This window comes from Planococcus citri, chromosome 5 (assembly GCF_950023065.1).
Source record: "Planococcus citri chromosome 5, ihPlaCitr1.1, whole genome shotgun sequence".
Taxonomy (NCBI): domain Eukaryota; kingdom Metazoa; phylum Arthropoda; class Insecta; order Hemiptera; family Pseudococcidae; genus Planococcus; species Planococcus citri.
This window is the reverse complement of record NC_088681.1, coordinates 57,180,260-57,199,909: the sequence shown is the minus strand read 5'-3', so window position 1 is coordinate 57,199,909 and position 19,650 is coordinate 57,180,260. Positions and strand designations below refer to the sequence as shown.

The window sequence follows — 19,650 nt, the reverse complement described above, 5'->3', positions numbered from 1 at the left end:
CAACAACAGTTTCAGAAGGGTAGTTAAATCTAATAGTGCATTTATTGCTATTAGAATTATTAATAAGGAAATGACAATGGATGATTTACGTTCAATTCTGGAGATGACAAGTGTCATGAAATGGAACTGTAAAATTGAAGAAATTGTAAGTACTTATCTAATTCATTAATTCAGTACTACTTTTTCAAATCTGAAAGTGATTAAATTTTTGATTTCTTCCCAATACTTTTGAAAGACCTAATTGTTTTTCTTTTATAATTTCAAAATTTTCTGATTTACATTTTAGACACATACTAACCTACATGATTTTTTTTTTCAATTTCTAGAATTTTTTTTTACAACTTTTTAAAATGGTATTTTTTTCAAATTATAGAAACCAAAAGAACGAATAATCATTCTTGGATTTCCTTTTGCTATTCATGCAGACACTGTCTTAAATAATATGACTTCCATTTCCAAAATAAATATGAAAAACTTCGTTGATATTGAGAAAGTGGACTATTTACCTCTGGAAATGAGGAATAAAATGGAAAGTTTTCGTGAAAAATATGCAACAAAGGTTAGTTTTACTTGAGTTGAAAATAATAATACTTTTTACCTACACTAATTTTAAATTAAGAATTATTAATAGATACTTAATATTAATATAAATTTAATAATCAATAGGAATTTGAGTGTATATACTGTGATGAAAAATTCAATTCAAAAACTGAATGGAAAAATCATGAAAAAACTAGATCTCACTTATTGAAAACAATTGAAAAAAATCAAGAAAATGACAACAATAATGATCCAAAATTTATTTGTATCCCCGGAAAATCTGCTTTTAAAAATAGAATTTCTACATTAATTTTTGTTAATCAAGAACCTGAGTTCACCATACAACATTTTTTTGATAAAATTAATCCTTCTCTAAGTCAATCTTTGGCAGTATTTTTAAAAAATGATTCCTCAATCAAATGTAATTTCAATCTGTTTTGTTGGTATGCCAAAGCTACTGATGAGAGACAATTATTCAATTTAAACACCTCCAACATTACATTTTACATAAATGAAGATATTCTTAAAAAAATTCAAACAGAGTTGGTTTCACAGATAGATATTCAAAATGATGAGCTTAATAGGGGTGGATCTGGTTGGATTTTTGAATCAGTCTCTGAATTAGAGGTTCGTATCAATAAAAATGATCTTATGAATAAAGGTGGCAAGTTTATTGATTTACCCAAATCATTAAAAGATAAAAAGGCTGTTATAAATGTTCAAAATAAAGATGAGAAATGTTTTTACTATTGCATTTTATCCAAATTTAAGGCATATAGACCACATATAGCAGAACTGTATCATGATTTTGAGAAAAAATTAGCCAAGCGTAATATCAAATTTGATTTTAGTTGTATAAACTATCCAACTACAATAAAGGATATTCAAAATTTTGAGAAACATAATAATCATGTATCAGTCAACGTTTTTATCTATGAAACCAAAAAAATTTCTCCAATAAAGGTGTGTGATATGGAAAAAAAATTTCATTATGACCTATTAATGCTGAAAAGTAAAGGTGGCAATTATCATTACACATACATCAAAAATTTTAGTAGGCTAGTTTCTTCTCAGTTACATAAAAGAAAAACAGCAATAGAAATATGCAAACGTTGTTTAGTATTCTTTGCTGGTCATAATCGATTTGAAAAAATAACAGAGCATAAAAAATACTGTAACCCTCGTTCAGTAGAGCCATCTTGGTTTGTTATGCCTAGTGGAAACAGGACACATTTATATTATAAAAATTATAAATATGAGACACCAGTAACTTTTTGTGCCTTTGCTGACTTTGAAACCATGCTTCTTCCAGTAAAAGAAAATACATCAAGTAAAATATCAAAATTGAGAAAATATCAAAAACATGAACCTATAGCATTTAGTTTTTATGTTGTTCATTCAGAAAAGGGAAAAATTAGAGATCCAGTTTGCTATGTGGGAAAAAATGCATCAAGTATATTTTTTGATATGATAAAAGAGGTTGGTTTATATGTTGAAAGAAAGTACAAGAAATATAAAAATGTAAACAATTGCACAGGTTTTACAATAGAAGAATTTGAGAAATTTCATACCATTACAAAATGTGTCATTTGTAAAGAAGACTTTTTACCAGGTCAAAAAAGAGCCAGAGAACATTGTCATTTAACAGGGAAATACATAGGACCCTCACATGCTACTCCTTGCAACATAAATAGAACTACCCCTGACTTTCTTCCTGTATATTTTCATAATCTATCGAAATATGATAGTCATTTAATTCTTCATGGTTATAAGAGAGGTGCATCTGATATAAAAGTAATTCCTACCACAGAAGAAACCTATATTACATTTTCAAAAAAAATTAGTGATAATTTTTGGATTCGTTTTGTGGATTCTTATAGATTCTTATCTTCAAGTTTACATAAACTAATAGAGTCATTACCAACTTCACAACTAATCCATACACAAAAATATTTTTCTGAACCCCATCTTTTTGATCTTATAACACAAAAAGGATTTTTTTGTTATGATTTTTTAAATGATATAAAAAAATTACAACACAGAGAAATACCAACAAAACAAGATTTCTATAATGAATTGAATAACCAACACATTACTGATGAAGATTATGAATTTGTTCAAAATGTTTGGGAAAAATTTAAATGTAGAAATTTAGAGGACTATTTGGTAATTTATGTAATATCCGATTGTTTACTTTTGGCCGATGTATTTCTATCTTTTCGAAAATTATGTCTAGAAAATTATGATTTGGATCCATGTTATTTTTATTCACTTCCGGGTTATGCTTTTGAAACCATGTTAAAAACCACCAAAGTCAAATTTGATTTGATTGTAGACATTAATCAGTACCTATTTCTTGAAAAAGCTCTTCGAGGGGGATTAAATAATACAGTTTGTAGATATTCAGAAGCTAATAATAAATATGTCCCCGATCATTATGACCCAGAAAATAAAAAATTGAATACAATTGTGTACTGGGATGTAAATGGGTTGTACAGTCACATAATGAGAGACTGCAAGCTTCCAGTATCTAAATTTGAATGGATAGATGATAGTGAAATTCAAAAATTCACCACAGATTTCATACTAGAACTAGATGACACTAGTGACACTGGATTTTTTTTAGAAGTAGATCTGAAATATCCAATAGAACTACATGATTTTCACAATGCATTTCCATTTGCACCAGAAAAAAAGACTACTCCAAATTCAAAAATTTCTAAATTGTTATGCACTTTGGAAGATAAAAAAAATTATGTAATTCATTATCGTAATTTGAAGTTATGTCTCAAACATGGATTAATACTAGAAAAAGTTTACAAAATTCTAAAATTCACCCAGGAAAATTTTTGTAAGCCATACATTGACATTAATACAAATTTACGTAAAAATGCAAAAAATGCTTTCCAAAAAGCTTTCTTCAAATTACTTTGCAACTCTGTATTTGGAAAAACTATAGAAAATCAACGTAAATACATGAATTTCAGATTAATTTGTAATGAAAAAAAATTGAATACTGCAATTAAAAAGCCCTCATTCAAAAGTTCAGTAATTTTCTCAGAAAATCTTGTAGGTGTTCATTCATTCAAGTCTAAGGTTATTTTAAACAAGCCCATTTATGTTGGTATAAGTATTTTGGAACTATCTCGAAATTTTATGTATCAATTTTATTATGAAAATTTACCTGAAATTTTTAAAGGTCTTCCATTCCCACAATTATTATACATGGATACTGATAGTTTCATATTATCAGTACAGACAGACAATGTTTATCCATACATTGAAAAAACTTGTGAACAATATTTTGATACTAGCAATTACCCTATTAATCATCCATGTTACACAAATTTGAATAACACAGTCCCTGGATATTTTAAAGATGAACTTTATCCTGATCAATGTAAACGATTCATCTCCCTATGTCCAAAAGTTTACAGTTTAGATTTATTAAATAAAGAAGACAATATTAAAAAAATAAAGGGAGTAAAAACAGACATAGTGAAAAAAATGAGTTTCGAAGATTTTTACCAATGTTTATTTGAAAACATCACATGTAGAAAAGATCAACTACTTTTCAAATCTATCAATCACGAAATTTTTACTATTGTACAACAAAAACGAGCTCTTTTTAATTATTGTGATAAGCGTTACTTTTATAATAATATTGATAGTTTAGCCTATGGACACTATAAAATGTTAGAATATATTAATGATGAAACATCCATTTAATTAAGTAGGTATCTATGTTTTAAAATTAAGTATAAAACATAAGCTTGTGTAGGTAAAAATATTTTATGCAAACATTGTACATACGAGTAATATTGAATAAAATATATCTTAAGTGCAAAACAAACTTCTTGTGTATTTATTTGTTTCATTATTTGATCCAACAAGGCATCTTCTCGATATCTCAATTTGAAGATGAAAAAATTGATTAATTAGTTGATAAAATTTAAAACACAGTACACACCTTGAAACTGTCGAGTATGCAATTTATTCAACATGCACGTCTTGGTAATAGACTGTTTGTAGGCACTAAAAATATGTACAAAAACGAAAAAATATGTACAGAAATGTGGGATTAATTCAAAACCACCCCAGAAACCGTGTTTGTATACTACTACTGATCTAATATAATCTTTGTGTACTTTTGCTGCTTTGTCCAGAAAGTAAGCGAGAGGATTGGTCTGGCTGAACATATCTGGCGATAAGAACGCCACAACTTCGCTGCGGAATCGTAGAGGAATTTTCGCGGAATTAGTTCTGAAGAGAGAATTAGACCTATTGGTTGATTGTTCAGTTTCTGAGATATCCGAAATCGATTCGTCATCGTTCCAAACATCATTATTGGTAGTCTGGATTAATGCTGATGGATTTTTCAACTGTGTGAGACGAATTTTAGCAGAGTTACCTAGTTTTCAAACTTTCAAGAATGTGGTTTTCCAAAAATGTGAGCAGAAGTTTCGAGTAACGAGAGTACCTGCGAGGAAATTTACGATTTTTCATTAAATTTTCGAGTTGGGTTTTCACATTCGAGATATCTTTTTCTGGTATTTCTACCAATTTGCCCAAAAGGCGAAATGGCGGATTTTTGTCTGAAAAGACGTATGATGAAAATAAGGGCGATAATTCGGGCTCGACGATGGACATATCTAGTTGCTTCGGAAAGTAATTTGATTCGGCGGTAGGCTCTCGCTGAAGAAGTGGTATAATTGTTTTCATATCTTCGAGTTGAACTATACCCACTATAAGAGACGACAAAATATCCATGTATGGAAAATACCGTCGAGGAAGTTCGTGACTGGGCAACTTGAACTGTAGTTTTAGATTTATACTTCGCTGAGCATCTTGCGGTAATTTTTTCACTTTGGCTAAAAGATAGGAGATTGGGTCTGTCTGCAAGAACATATCTGGTGATAGTAAATCTGATATCTCTTTTGTGAAAATTTCATGTGGCAAAGGAAGAACATTCGAGTCATTATCTTCGGCCATTTTGCGCTTCGTGAAGAATGTAGTACGAGATGTGAGTTTTGGCAAGTTGTCCGTGTCTGCGGTGATGCATATCAGCAAATTTGTCTGTAATTTAGAGAACATTTTTCAAGAATTTGCTTACAATTCTCTTCCTATTATCGATAATTTATTAGACATTTTAAAAGTTAATAAACTGCTCATTCAGTATTTTAGTAAAAGAAATAATTTTATGTCTGCCATAATGAATTGCATCACGTCACATTCCAAGCTTTGTTGAAGGCATTAAATTCGATAAAATTTTACTCACTCCGATTATAATTATTGCAATTGCTTCTACCATCGGTGTAATCCCCATTGTCGTTGTCTTCAGCCCAGAAAATTGAAGAAGAAATATCTGAAATGCAGAAATGCGTTCAGTTTTTATATTACCTATCCGTTTTTCACAACGCTTCGAGGTGAATTATTACCTACTTAGCTGTCATTAATGGGTTGTTGTTTACAAATTATGAAATTTAAAACACGGTATCACACAGAAAAATGTACTTTACTGCGCAGTTATCATTTTTAATGGGAAGGAATTTTCAATATAATGAAGTGTAGGGTACGAGATGTTCACTTTGAAATCGGCACCGCAACGTGGGTTAGATGACGGTTTCTAGCTATAACAAAGCTCATAAAAAAAATGAAAATTTTAAAGTGTACTTAATTGTGAGGTTTTCAATGTCATTGAATTTGTTTGCAATGGTAGTTGAATTTTGAATGCTCTTGTCTCCGGGTAGAAAATCATCCTAACATGTTTGGCCAATCAGAATTCTGTAACTGGTTTCTGATCTGTCTCATTTATTCGTTTTCAGACGACCATGAGAGGCTAGACAGGTTGTTTAGTGACCTCAAGAGAAAAGGTATAGGACTCAATGACCTTGATAGGCCAGACAGGTAAATAGACGACCTCGAGAGGCTAGAAAGACAGGTCAACCACCTGGAGAGGCCACACAGCCATACAAACAACCTTGAAAGGATGTGATAGATATGTCCGTAGTGACCTAGAAATCCCAGGTAGACGAATAAATGACCTTGGGAGGCTAGGCAGGTAGGTCAGTGACGTCAAGACGCCAGACAGATGGATCAGATTGAATTTTGGTTAGATGACTCGCGTCCATACAAACACATCTGATCGGAAGCTCAGGCTTGCTCAGAATCAGGCTGAAGAAGTACTACCATCGCACCTCGGAGTAATAAGGTTACATATAAAAAAATTGATTCTGACATTTTTGCAAATTTTGTGCATACAAAGTGTTAAAAAACAGTTTTGATTGTTTTGAATGTTTGTCAGACAAAATGCTAAAAATCCATTTTTCGTTTTATTGGGGGGATTTTTTCATAAAAATTATGTATCTCTGACTCTCTGTCTATAAGTCAGACGATAAAGTACATATAATATGCTTCAAGGAATAAAAAAACTAATTCTTTGTTTTTTAATTGATTTTTTCATAAAAAATTGCTCTATAAAGTATTCTAAACTGAAATCCGCAAAGTTGGCCCTTTCCATCCCTAGTGACAAAATATGAGAGCGTTTTCGCTAGCGACTTTTTAGGACCACTTCGCTATAGCGTTTTTGCTGGTGAATAGCGAATCCGCTCTACAAGGTATGCTATTCACTGTAGGGGGTAATGTGTAGCTGGAACAAGTAACCAAACAAAAGAAAAAGATTCCTTTTGTGACAAAACTACACCCACAATTAACAGAAGTATGAATGTGTAGGGTAGGCGCCTAGGTACTAGGTAGTATGTTGTAGTTGCACAGAAAAGTCATTATCTCCAACTAAAGAGTGATAGAACCGGTTTTCCTCTCTACTTTCTCTGGGATGTTTAGTTTGGTTCTTGTTGATCTCATCCTATCCCGCGTATCTGGTATTGATGTAAGGGATATTTGTCAACTTCATTTACAGGAGTACACCACTGGTCCAGGTTTAGAAATTGGCATTAAATTAAGCATATATGACAATCAATCCTCGTTCAGGGAGGTAATTTTTTTTGATCAATTTCGAGAAATTTATCCACCCAAATATATGTATCTGTAGCCAATAATTTTTCTAATTTTTTGAGATGTGTTTGAACAGTATGTGATATGTTTATGACAGTGAAATATTTTTTTAAAAAAGAAATTGGTCATTTGTGAAACATTTCCAGAAAAAAGAAAAACATGCTGCGTTTCATGTGTTTCTGAAACTGAAAGTGCTTCACACTAAAAAAAAAAGATATGTACTTAATTGCATACCTAAGCACATATATCCACACAATTATTAAGAGGAAAAGACAAGCAATTTGGGGTACATAGCAGTCAAATTTTCAGGGGTTTTTGAGTCCAAAACAATCTTCAAATTTTAGTCCCAAAAAAGTGTAATAAATGGGCAACAGTTTCACTTGAAAATTTAAGGCACACACAATCCTCACAAAAAAAAGGATAGAGCTTTGAAATTCGCATTATCAGCTAATTCCTTGGATTTTTTGAGTCAGAAAACTGCATTTTATTTTTATCCCAAATAGTGTTGTATCAAATGTGATTATTTAAAATAATTGCAAAAAAATTAATTGACAAAAAAATAATTGCTGTCTGAATTAATTGTTCAAAAATAATCGATTATAATCGAATTTGGAATAAATCATGCAAAAATACAACGTTTTTTTGTATTTTGGACCCATTTTTCCATAAAATTTTTGATTTTACTTTCATTTTCATAAAATAACGAAATATTTTTCAAAAAGTACCTCTCATTTTGATTTTTTTATGGCTAAAAATTGAACTCTTTGCAGAAAACTTATTCAAATTATTGAAAAATTTTGCCTAAAAAACTGAACATGCGATTATTGGATGTGCGATTTTTTGTCAAAATAATCGATTAATTCATCCTCGATTATTAGGAAAAAAATAATCGCATTTACATTACATTTCACCTTGATTAATCGATTATTTTCATAATCGATTACAATCGGATACATCACTAATCCCATACTAAAGACTCAATCTTCAGGGAGGGAGATGGAGAAAAAATGAAATTTTTCAGGGAGGGAGATGAAAAAAAAATGAAATTTTTCAACTTTGTCTAATGAAGCATCAAAATAAATGTTTTTCAACCTTCTAAATTGAAATCCATTTTAGAATTAATTATTTAATTCAAGTTCCTTTTCGCGAAAAATTCAACAGCAAAACGTTAAAAGATGTTTTTGTAGCTAAACTATTCCAAATGGTAACATGCATCACAAAAATGCCAGCGAAAAAGCGAAATGCTGAAGTAAATTAATACCTGAAATAGCGTTTTTGCTTTTCGCTCTCAAAAACACCAGCAGTTTTGCTTTTTGCCCTCAAAAATGCTCTTTGATAAAAACTGTCGGTAGCGGTTTCACTATCCGCTGTCATTTCCGCCATGTGAAAAGGACTCCAGATAGCGTTTTTAATGGCGAAAAGCGAATTCGCCAGCAACTTTTTAGGACTTTCTAGCTATCCGCCAGCGTTTTCTCTAGCGGATCGCGTTTTTTGTTGTCAATTGGGATATGGACATATACATACTTATTTTGACTCGAAGACTTACAAAGGAACATATTTCAATACGAGTAATATTGAAAATATGTAGTTTGTTGTATTCACCTATCCTCATCAAACCAAACAACAATGGCATAAAATTTCTTGATCAAGATAATTGTACTTGATAAACGCAGATATAAAATAAAAATCCACTTGTGATGAGCAGACATGCCCTGACTGCCTAGGGAGTTATTAATAGAATAACTGGTTTCAGGGTAGGGATGGAAGGCGAAGTGCTAAAGTCGCCGATCCTAATTCTGGACCAGGATCATGAAAAATCTATTCTTCACTACCTGTACAGGATCTCAAGCTCTCGGTACTGTGGTCACCATATGACTATTTAGCCCTCGCGGCTCTTTGCATTTTTTACCAAAATTATTATGATTCCCCGCTTGTTCCGTTAATATGAGTTTTTAATGTAATTCGCAAAGTGTTTCGAATCTAGCATCGCCTCTTTATGGTACCTTGGACCACCCCCTATTTGTTGACCATAGGGGTATGGATCTAGTTTCAAAGTGTACAATTATCTTTTGTCATCATCGATGGGCCTAGTATTGGTGAGCCCACTGGAGAGATGATTAACGCAAACAGTTGGGTACCTACCTAAGTGTTGAAACACACTCCAAAAAAATAGTGCTTATTCATAATTATACCGCGATGCAGTATAGAAATGACTCAAAGTAGCGGTGCATTTGCACCTACCTACTTTGAGCAACACTCGAGTTTGAAATCAAGGATTAGCTTTCTCTAACTTAGCTTTAAAATGAACCAATTGCCAGGACTTGTTCTGAGTACTATTGTAATAGGCATAACGTAATTTAGGACTAATCTCCTTCTTTATGATTACTAATTAATTATCCTTAAGATGATTAATTTATTATTATTAGCTCAACAATTTAATGTTACATTTATTATGAACTACATCCATAATAATGGAGTATAAATTGTTGTGTCATCATTTATTCTTAGGTTACAACCATTTGTATCAGTGTCAATAGTGTATTGGAGAGAGATAAGTTGCATGGCAACATGCAACTTGGCATAGGGAAATTCTCACCCCTTTGGAGATATTTTTCTATGATTCTTTTAGACAGTATTTATGACCCCTTTCACGTATACTACTCTTTTCTAATCTCACTATTACACACTTTTTTGTAAATTAAAAAATTTTAATGGAAAGTTTGAAAAAATAATTAAGCTTTTTTCTGACAGTTTTTTAATCAAAAAAATTTCTCAAATTTCCGCGATACACCTCAAAAATATTTATCTTTCTTTCAAATGAAATTTTAACCTTACCCTGCTTATACATATATCTGATATCCCAAATTGTGAAGAAAGGCATAGTAAGATTACATACCCCTCAACACAGTCATTATATGTACTAGAAATAGCCAACAACTACATAGCACACAATTCAGGACTAAATTTCACCAAGTTAGTATAGACTTAATGGCTGCAAAAATTTATAACAAAATCCCAACTGAAATTAAAATTATCAATTGCACAAAATTATTTTCTAAAACTCTGAAAAAATGGCTACTAAAAAAAGCATTTTATTCAATAGATGAGTATATGGACGCTGTTACATAACTGAGTACATTAGAAACTGAACTTTCAGCAACTACTTGTAATTTTGATTTATCATCTTTCAATATTCATGATCATTCAAACAGCGTCATTGTTTCTTTTTTTATTTTTATGTATAACCGATAATTTTTGGATGTTATGTGGTAAATAATTCTAAGAATCTTTATAAATGTACAAGAAATCTCACTTTTTTATAATGTATTGTTTTTCTGATTCATGTAATTAATATGTTGTTTGTTTTTTTTTTGTTTTGTTTTATTTATTTCTTATTTGGTTTCTATTATTTTCATTGAATGCCTTTGACTATATATACATGGACTGCTATCTCATATGGGAGTTGAAACAGGAACCGTGAAGCCAAAGCAATAGAGGTACTAGATCGGGACATGGGCTCTGAGCATGCGCGAGATTTCGTTGCAACAAGGGTAGCGGTCGTTGGAACGTAGGAGGGTGTTCGTCCCTCCGTGGTTCACGGTGATTGGAAGGTGCGAGGGTGGTTCGGATTCCGGCGCGTGCATGAAAATTCCCGATGCTCCCGATCAAGTACCTCTATTACTTCAGCTTCATCGGAGACGATGAAGATAGCAGTCCATGTATATATAGTCAAAGTTGAATGCGTCTATTTGGATATCTGTGCTGATCCTATGCCTGTATGGTGCTGTACATGGCGCATTTATTTCATTTTATTTCATGTTATTTAATTCCATTATTCATTCTTTTATACGCGGTAGCGTTGCCACCCTGCCCTCCCACGGTTTCAAACGCGTCATGAAACGCGTTACCGTAGGCGGCGCAACGCCACACGGAGTTATATTCTCAAATCATTTCATAATGTTAGCCCAGAAATTTCCAACGCAATTTTCTCAAAAACTATGCGTTTATTCAAAAAACGCATATATACTTTTTTTCTTATTTTTCAAAGACCTTTCAGAATATATAAGAATAATTTTTGTACGATAAAAATTCGCGAAGTTTCAAGTACCCTGTTTTTTGTCATTTTGGGTAAAATTGTTGTTCAAGTCTCACTTAAAGTTAGAAGGATTGGCCAAACCAATTTTGATGAAATTTGGAATATAGCTTTGATTTGTTATCCATTACTGACTAAGGGTATGAAATTGCAATTTTTTTGAAAATTGACCCTGCACCCCCCCTTTTTGGGCCCCAAAAATTTTCAAAACTGACCCAAAGTATCAAAAGGCACTTCTCCACCACAAACTTGATGTTCATGCAAAAATTGAGCTTTGTAGCCCAATTACATCAAGCTTGAGTGGAGTCTAAAGATGCTGAAAAATGACAAATTTTGAAAAAACGAGCAGTATATTTATCCAAAGTACAATCAAACCAAAGCTGGGATAGATGTACGTACATCAAAAGGCACATCTACGATGTTGAAAGTACATTTGAACAAAATTTCAGTGTGATTTGTGCCCTATTCGAAGCTGTAGCTATGTCTAAAGAAACAGTAAATTTATAATACTATTTTTCGCCATTTTTGATTCTTTAGACAAAGCTACAGCTTCGAATACCGCACCAATAACGCTGAAATTTTGTTCAAATATACTCTGAACATGGTAAAAGTGCCTTTTACTAATTTCAAAGTAAACGGAGCTTTGGTTTTATGCGCAATAATTATTATTATTGTGCATAAAATGCTCAATATCAAAATGACTGTTAACTTAGAAGCACAACACGTGTTGGCGGCGTTGTATGCAGTTGAAATGCACTAAAACGTTGAACAGCCTAGCGGCTGAATGATTTAAGCTTAATATGGGAAGGATTGCCCTACATACTCTACCAGTATTTCGTATCAGTCTTTCTTAGGAAAATACGTCGAGATACTGGTACACATTTATATGTACCTTAAAGTACATTCTTTTTCCTCCCCTATGCTGGAAGCTGCGGTAATGTGTTAACTGCTAGTCTAGGCATACGATCATTCATAAAAGGATCGTTTTGCATATAATTCACCCACACATAGACACACGCAATGATTCGTGTGTATATTGTAGGGGAAGTGTCAATCACTCACCTGTCATGTTTATTTAAATGCGAGGGTGAAGATAGTTTACACACACAGACGCATTTTATATGTATCTTGTAGGGGAAATAAGGGTTAAAAACGTCATCATACACACACATATGCACGGACGACTGTCCGTGTGTATTTTCTTTATTAGTGTGATGCAAATAATCGGTCATGTCTGGTTTGATAGGCCGCGCATCGCGCATAAAGGGTTGTACCTGTTCCTCAGTACACCCTGTCTACATCCCTTACAGTATATAAAGCAATGCACAGGCATTGCTAGCTTGTTCTATTACTTTGACGAGTTCGCGACAAGTTGGTTTTAGTTCCGCGTAGGTGTGATGGTTTCGGCCAGCTCATCTGATTATGATTGCATGAGCTCTTCAAGTTCATGTCATCCCATTTCTAATTGTACCACTTTCGGCGTGGAAATTTATAAGTCATTAACGTAATTGATTAAATCCGTTACCGTTGACCTTCTTGAGGTGATTCGCGCAGTATCGTACAATTTCGAACAAACGCGAATTATCTGTCTAAATAACTCGAAAATCTCTAATAATAACTCTAAAAACAGTGCTCAAATAATAATAACTCTAATAACGACTCCAAATAACAGGTATCAATGAAACTTTCTAGCATATTCTCAAACCCACGACCTATCTGTCACTCCTGGGAGGGTGGGATAGGAATGTCCACGGTGATGCGTCTTTTCTTAAATGAACACTTAGGACATAAGGGCCTTTTCCGAACGAATATTTCTTATAACATAAAAATACTAATTAGTGTAAAATTGTAACATGTCGAATTTCACCTAAGATAAATATTTTTACAACTAAGAGTGGAGAAACTCGCGTCGCGTGTTTAATAATACTAATAGTGAAAACCCATCTATTATCTATCTCTTAAAACATATACGAGCACATACTCGTACCTGTGTATGGATTAGTATAGGTGTACAGAAATGTCTCTAGTACTTGAGCTAATTTGTAATAAAATATCATTGAAAGGCGTTAAGTGTGTTTTTATTCTAATTAGTATCAGGAAATATTGATATAGAGAAGTGAATGACACGATCTCTCCCACATTGAGCTAGTCTGGGATGAAGGCAAATATTCCCCACGTAAGGAATATTTCTAATCGCAATCACGTAGAGGAAACTTCGAACCCTTCCTCTCTCACCCAGTTATTCCTACTTCGACTATATCAAGCTTCCGCTCGCCACGCAGTAGACTCAGGTTCGAACCCCATCAGAATCAAAAATTTTTTTTCAATTTTTAATTTTGTAAGCTGATTTTTTCAATATGATTTTTAATTAACATGTTCAATTTTTAAAAATAAATTGTAAAAAAACGTTGTTTTTCACTTCCTAAAGTACAAATTTTCTTTTGCCCTTGTTTTTTTTTAAAGTAAACATGGAAAAAATTTCATTACGCAAATTAATTTAAAACAAACAAGATACATTTTTTCACCTGAAAAAACATGTTTTTTTTTACTTCTTGAAATGACGTTTTGCTTTACTTTGTTCAGGTTTGTTTGGTTTTCATTTTCAAAGTTTAAATTTTTAAAAAGTTGACATTTAAATTCCAAAATTTTGAAGCCAAAAAATGGAACCTGAAAAACACCTTTTTTTTAACCTCTTGAATTTTTGAACGTTTTTTCACTCGCATCACTCAGCTATTTTTTCTATCCTTTTCCTAAACTAAAAAATTCCATTTTGAAACTTCAAAAAATTCAAAAAGGAAAATAATAATTTTTAATAGGTATTTTTATCAATTATTGGTAAACTTGTCATTTCATCTCTCATTTCATTTTAGAAATTTATATTCGCTATTTGTCATTTTATTTGACAAAATTGAAAGTCTTTTTATTTTACTGATCCAGTAATCTGTCCACTCTCTGCATGCTCCTGCCACCAATGCTATTTTCATTCATTAGATTAAACACTTCATCACAATAATAATATAGAAAAAAAAGTACTGATATCCTCCAAAAAAACTCTTCAAAAAAGAATTACACCCCGCCCTTTCCACGATTCCTAATGAACCTACTCCATGAACAAAAATTAAAAATTTCAGTAAGAAAATGTTATGATATCATGGTGGAATCCGCCCCTAAGAAAAACAACCTACCACTTCACCATTTATCGTATAAGACAATCTATGAAACAGCTAATGAGCCAAAAATTTGGGCGGACAGATCCCTCAAATGAGTTTAGTAATCCATCTTGACTCTGGAGTGTGGAAGATTTGTCAGCCCCCAAATTTTTGGCTCATTAGCTGTTTCATAGATTGTCTTATAGGATAAATGGTGAAGTGGTAGGTTGTTTTTCTTAGGGGCGGATTCCACCATGATATCATAACATTTTCTTACTGAAATTTTTAATTTTTGTTCATGGAGTAGGTTCATTAGGAATCGTGGAAAGGGCGGGGTGTAATTCTTTTTTGAAGAGTTTTTTTGGAGGATTATTCATTCTTTTATATATTGATCATTTCCTACACTGTTAGTACATAAGTCGACTTTGTAAATGCAGCAACGCTGCCTATTGCAAAAAATAAAGTTGATTGATTGATTGATTGATTGATTGATTGATATTTTCAAAAAATTGAAAACTGCTTTGAGAAATTTTCTTTTTTTTTCTTTTTTTTTTGAATTCAAATTTTGAAAAACATTGTTTTTCTGCACTAACTAACTGCAAATAAGTATCACATTTTCTCTCATTTTTTTGAAGAAATTGAATGTATTTGACTGATTGAAATCAGTACCTCAACAACATTTGTAATATCTGATTATTTTTACCTACTTATGAATCCGTTTAAATGTAGCGCATTTATGCGCGACTGCGCGTTATTACCATGTGTCTACTATTTGTGAAAAACGTCTTGCACCAAACCGTAGGATTTTATGAACTGTTGCAGAATTATTTGAAACAGATCAAGTAACCCATCAAAATGGCTTAAAATTTTCCAGAATTTCCAATATTTCGATGATTTTTTTTCAGAACTTGAAGCCAAAAATTAATAAGTAGGTACATGGTTTTTGCAATTTTAGAAATAAAAAATATTTGTTACATTAAAATTGGTTAAAATTTTGCAATAAACATGAATATTTCGTTGAAAATCTTTTTGGGCATTTTTTTAAAAGAAAATAAAAACTTACTGTAGGTATTTTATAGTGATGTTATGAGCATATGCGCGCATTTGCGCCCAAAAATGTTGAGCAAATGCGCGAAATATGCGCGATGAAAAAAGCATGTGACATATCAAAGTACACGCTAGAGGTCGCTATTATTAAATAAACTAATAAAAACGCTATCAAATTAACTCTCCTCCCCAAAAGTCAAAAAATGAAATGATTTGAGCAGTTTTTACTTTGATTCCATAACAATTTCTCAGTAAAAAATGATGAATTTTGGTTTTATTTGATTCTCAACAGTTAAAATATTTGAAAAACGTGTCCTTTAGAAAGTTCTGCTGTTTTCCCCTTTTTTTCATGATGTCCTGTTTGTTTGACACTTTTTGTAGCCTACTCACTTGTTCTATTTTTAAATCATGAAACAAAACTTTTGAGATTCTTCCTTCTGAAAAATATTTAAGTATTTTTTGGAGAAAATGGCTTGTCTTTTCATATTATAACTAAAATTTTTTGCTATTTCCATTTGAAGGGTTAAATTCCAAGTTGGCCTAAGTCCATTTTTATCATTTTTGAGTTAGCAGCGCCATCTGGTGGTACAGGTCGGTTAACACCTTTATCACCTTGTCCCAACACCTGGCGTTACTTTTTTCGCTCAGGAGCGCTGTTTTGCCGGCTCGAAAAAACAGCTGATTATTCCAAAGTGGCCTAAATCATACATTTTTTAAGAATTTGTATACAAGTGCGGTTGTGTCGGTTTTTTTTCAAGTTTTTCAACGATTTTCGAGAGACGAAATTTGAAGGTGCTTCGAATGAAATTGTTTCAGAAATGTATTAAATTAATGATTCGTGAATTTTTTTTTGAAAAAACGCGTTTTTCAGCTCTTTTTCGAAATTTTTAACATCAGATAATTCCAAATGGGCCTAAGTCCACTTTTTCTGACTGTTTGACGCGCTCTGGAGCTGAAAATACGCAAAATTAAAAAAATACCAATACGGTACTTTAAAGCAGAAAGATCAAGCTTCACAACCATATAATCACATCATTTATTATTGAAGCGGAAGGGCGAGAAAAACACAAATAAGTGTTTTTCTCGAAACGGAAAAAATGGACTTAGGCCGACTTGGAATTTAACCCTTCATTTATTCTTTCTTCTTCTTCTTCTTCTTCTTTTTTTTGTTGAAAATATGAATGTCTGAAAATTGTCTACCAAATGATGATAAATTACGGGGGGAGGGAGGGGGAGACATCAAAGCATCTGAAAATTTTGAATTAAAAAAAAATCGAAAAGCTTTTTGAAGTAGGTAGTGAAAAAATATATTGAACCCCCCTTCCATTCAAATAAAATTCGAGAAATCGTCTTGCTTTGTCTTTTTTACTATTTTTTAATCATAAAACAAAAATTTGGGGCCTCCCCTTTCTGAAAAATATTGAGGTACGAGTAGTTTTGAAAAAATGGTTCGTATTTTCATATTTTGAATCAAAAATTTTCCAATTTCCCACTTTTTTTTTTTACTTATTCTTCCCTTATTTTGGAAATTTCAATTTCTAAAAATTTTCACTCTACCTAGTAATGATAAATATTAGGGAGGAAAAATCTAAACATTTTAAAATTTTGAATTGAAAAAAAAATCGAAATGTTTTCCAAACTATGTAGTGAAAAAAATTGATTGTAATAATATTGAACACCTCCCCCTTCCTTTAAAATAAAATATGAGAAATTGTCCTGCTTTTATTGTCCTATTTTTCATGTTTTTTCGTTTTTTGGACAACTTTTCATGTTGAAAATCACAAATAGAAGCAAATAACGTCCATTTGTGGAATTTGCGCGCAGGCAAATGAATATGCGCGCATTTTAACATCACTAGTATTTTAGTGTCGCAAAAATACTAGCCAAATTCGATTTTAGAACATTTTTTTTTCAGGTTCCAACCACAAAATGAAAATTGTTGGTCCTTAAATTAATTTTCAGACTAAAAAGTAAGGTTTTTTTTTGATTTTTGGAACGTTTTTGAAAATTTAAGCTTGACTCATTTGTCATGCAAAAAAAAAAGAAAATTTTGATCAGGTTGACATAGAAGGCTGAAATTTGGTTTGCACATTATTTAACCGCCAAAATCGATTGGTATTAGTTTCGTAACGCATCCAGTGGATTTTTGGATCCTTCAGTTTCTGAAAAAATTCTGTTTACAGTAGGTGAGTAGGTATGTTTAAAATAGAATCGCCTCGTTGCAAAATTTTTAATTCAATAAGTACTCCAAATAAGGATATAACAAGTTTATTTAAATACACGATGCTTCAAAAAAAACAAACAAATTATGCTATGATCATATGCATATAGTAGGCTGCTTTACAGTCTAGTTTTTTGCTTCATGGTGAATTTAGTGGAGGTACTTCGTTATTCGCCAAAGTTGAGGAGTTTAATGCCAGTACACGTTCCATTTCATCAATATTATCCAGCAGACGTAAAAGAATCTGAATATTAAGATCTAGAAATTTCCTAATATCAGCATTGTAGCTCTTGTATTGATTTGGAAATCGATAATCTTCTCCAAGCTCCTTCAGTCTAGTTTTCACCTCCGAGATTTTATCTTCTGGAATAGTTACTAATATTTCCAAGACCTTGATCGAAGGTCTGGGTGCCTCTGACATGATCTCCGGTGAAAATAAGATCGATAAATCTGGGTCGAGTGTGGAAATATCAGTTTTTATTTCTTCGTGTGTTCTTCTGATATACGACCGAATGCGACGAACATCTACATCAACATTTTCCAGCCCAACTAGACATAATAGCATGGACGACGCCAGTTCTGCATACGGGATGTATTGTTGAGGAAATACCTCCTCTTCTAAGTAATTTGACAAATAATGTTGCATCGATCTAATATAATCTTTGTGTACTTTTGCTGCTTTGTCCAGAAAGTAAGCGAGAGGATTGGTCTGGCTGAACATATCTGGCGATAAGAACGCCACAACTTCGCTGCGGAATCGTAGAGGAATTTTCGCGGAATTAGTTCTGAAGAGAGAATTAGACCTATTGGTTGATTGTTCAGTTTCTGAGATATCCGAAATCGATTCGTCATCGTTCCAAACATCATTATTGGTAGTCTGGATTAATGCTGATGGATTTTTCAACTGTGTGAGACGAATTTTAGCAGAGTTACCTAGTTTTCAAACTTTCAAGAATGTGGTTTTCCAAAAATGTGAGCAGAAGTTTCGAGTAACGAGAGTACCTGCGAGGAAATTTACGATTTTTCATTAAATTTTCGAGTTGGGTTTTCACATTCGAGATATCTTTTTCTGGTATTTCTACCAATTTGCCCAAAAGGCGAAATGGCGGATTTTTGTCTGAAAAGACGTATGATGAAAATAAGGGCGATAATTCGGGCTCGACGATGGACATATCTAGTTGCTTCGGAAAGTAATTTGATTCGGCGGTAGGCTCTCGCTGAAGAAGTGGTATAATTGTTTTCATATCTTCGAGTTGAACTATACCCACTATAAGAGACGACAAAATATCCACGTATGGAAAATACCGTCGAGGAAGTTCGTGACTGGGCAATTTAAACCGTAGTGTTAGTCTTATACGTCGCTGAGCATCTTCTGGAAATTTTTTCACTTTGGCTAAAAGATAGGAGATTGGGTCTGTCTGCAAGAACATATCTGGTGATAGTAAATCTGATATCTCTTTTGTGAAAATTTCATGTGGCAAGGGAAGAACATTCGAGTCATCATCTTCGGCCATTTTGCGCTTCGTGAAGAATGTAGTACGAGATGTGAGTTTTGGCAAGTTGTCCGTGTCTGCGGTGATGCATAT

The 19,650-nt window shown here is 32.6% G+C and overlaps 1 protein-coding gene across 1 annotated transcript; it reads left to right on the top strand.

Annotated features, from left to right (window-relative positions):
- Positions 1–379: 379 nt before the first annotated feature.
- LOC135848125 (uncharacterized) lies at positions 380–4,643 on the top strand. Its single transcript, XM_065367916.1, has one exon. It carries the CDS (start codon positions 1,192–1,194, stop codon positions 4,267–4,269), a length of 3,078 nt encoding a protein of 1,025 aa, XP_065223988.1. The 5' UTR covers positions 380–1,191; the 3' UTR covers positions 4,270–4,643.
- Positions 4,644–19,650: the final 15,007 nt, after the last annotated feature.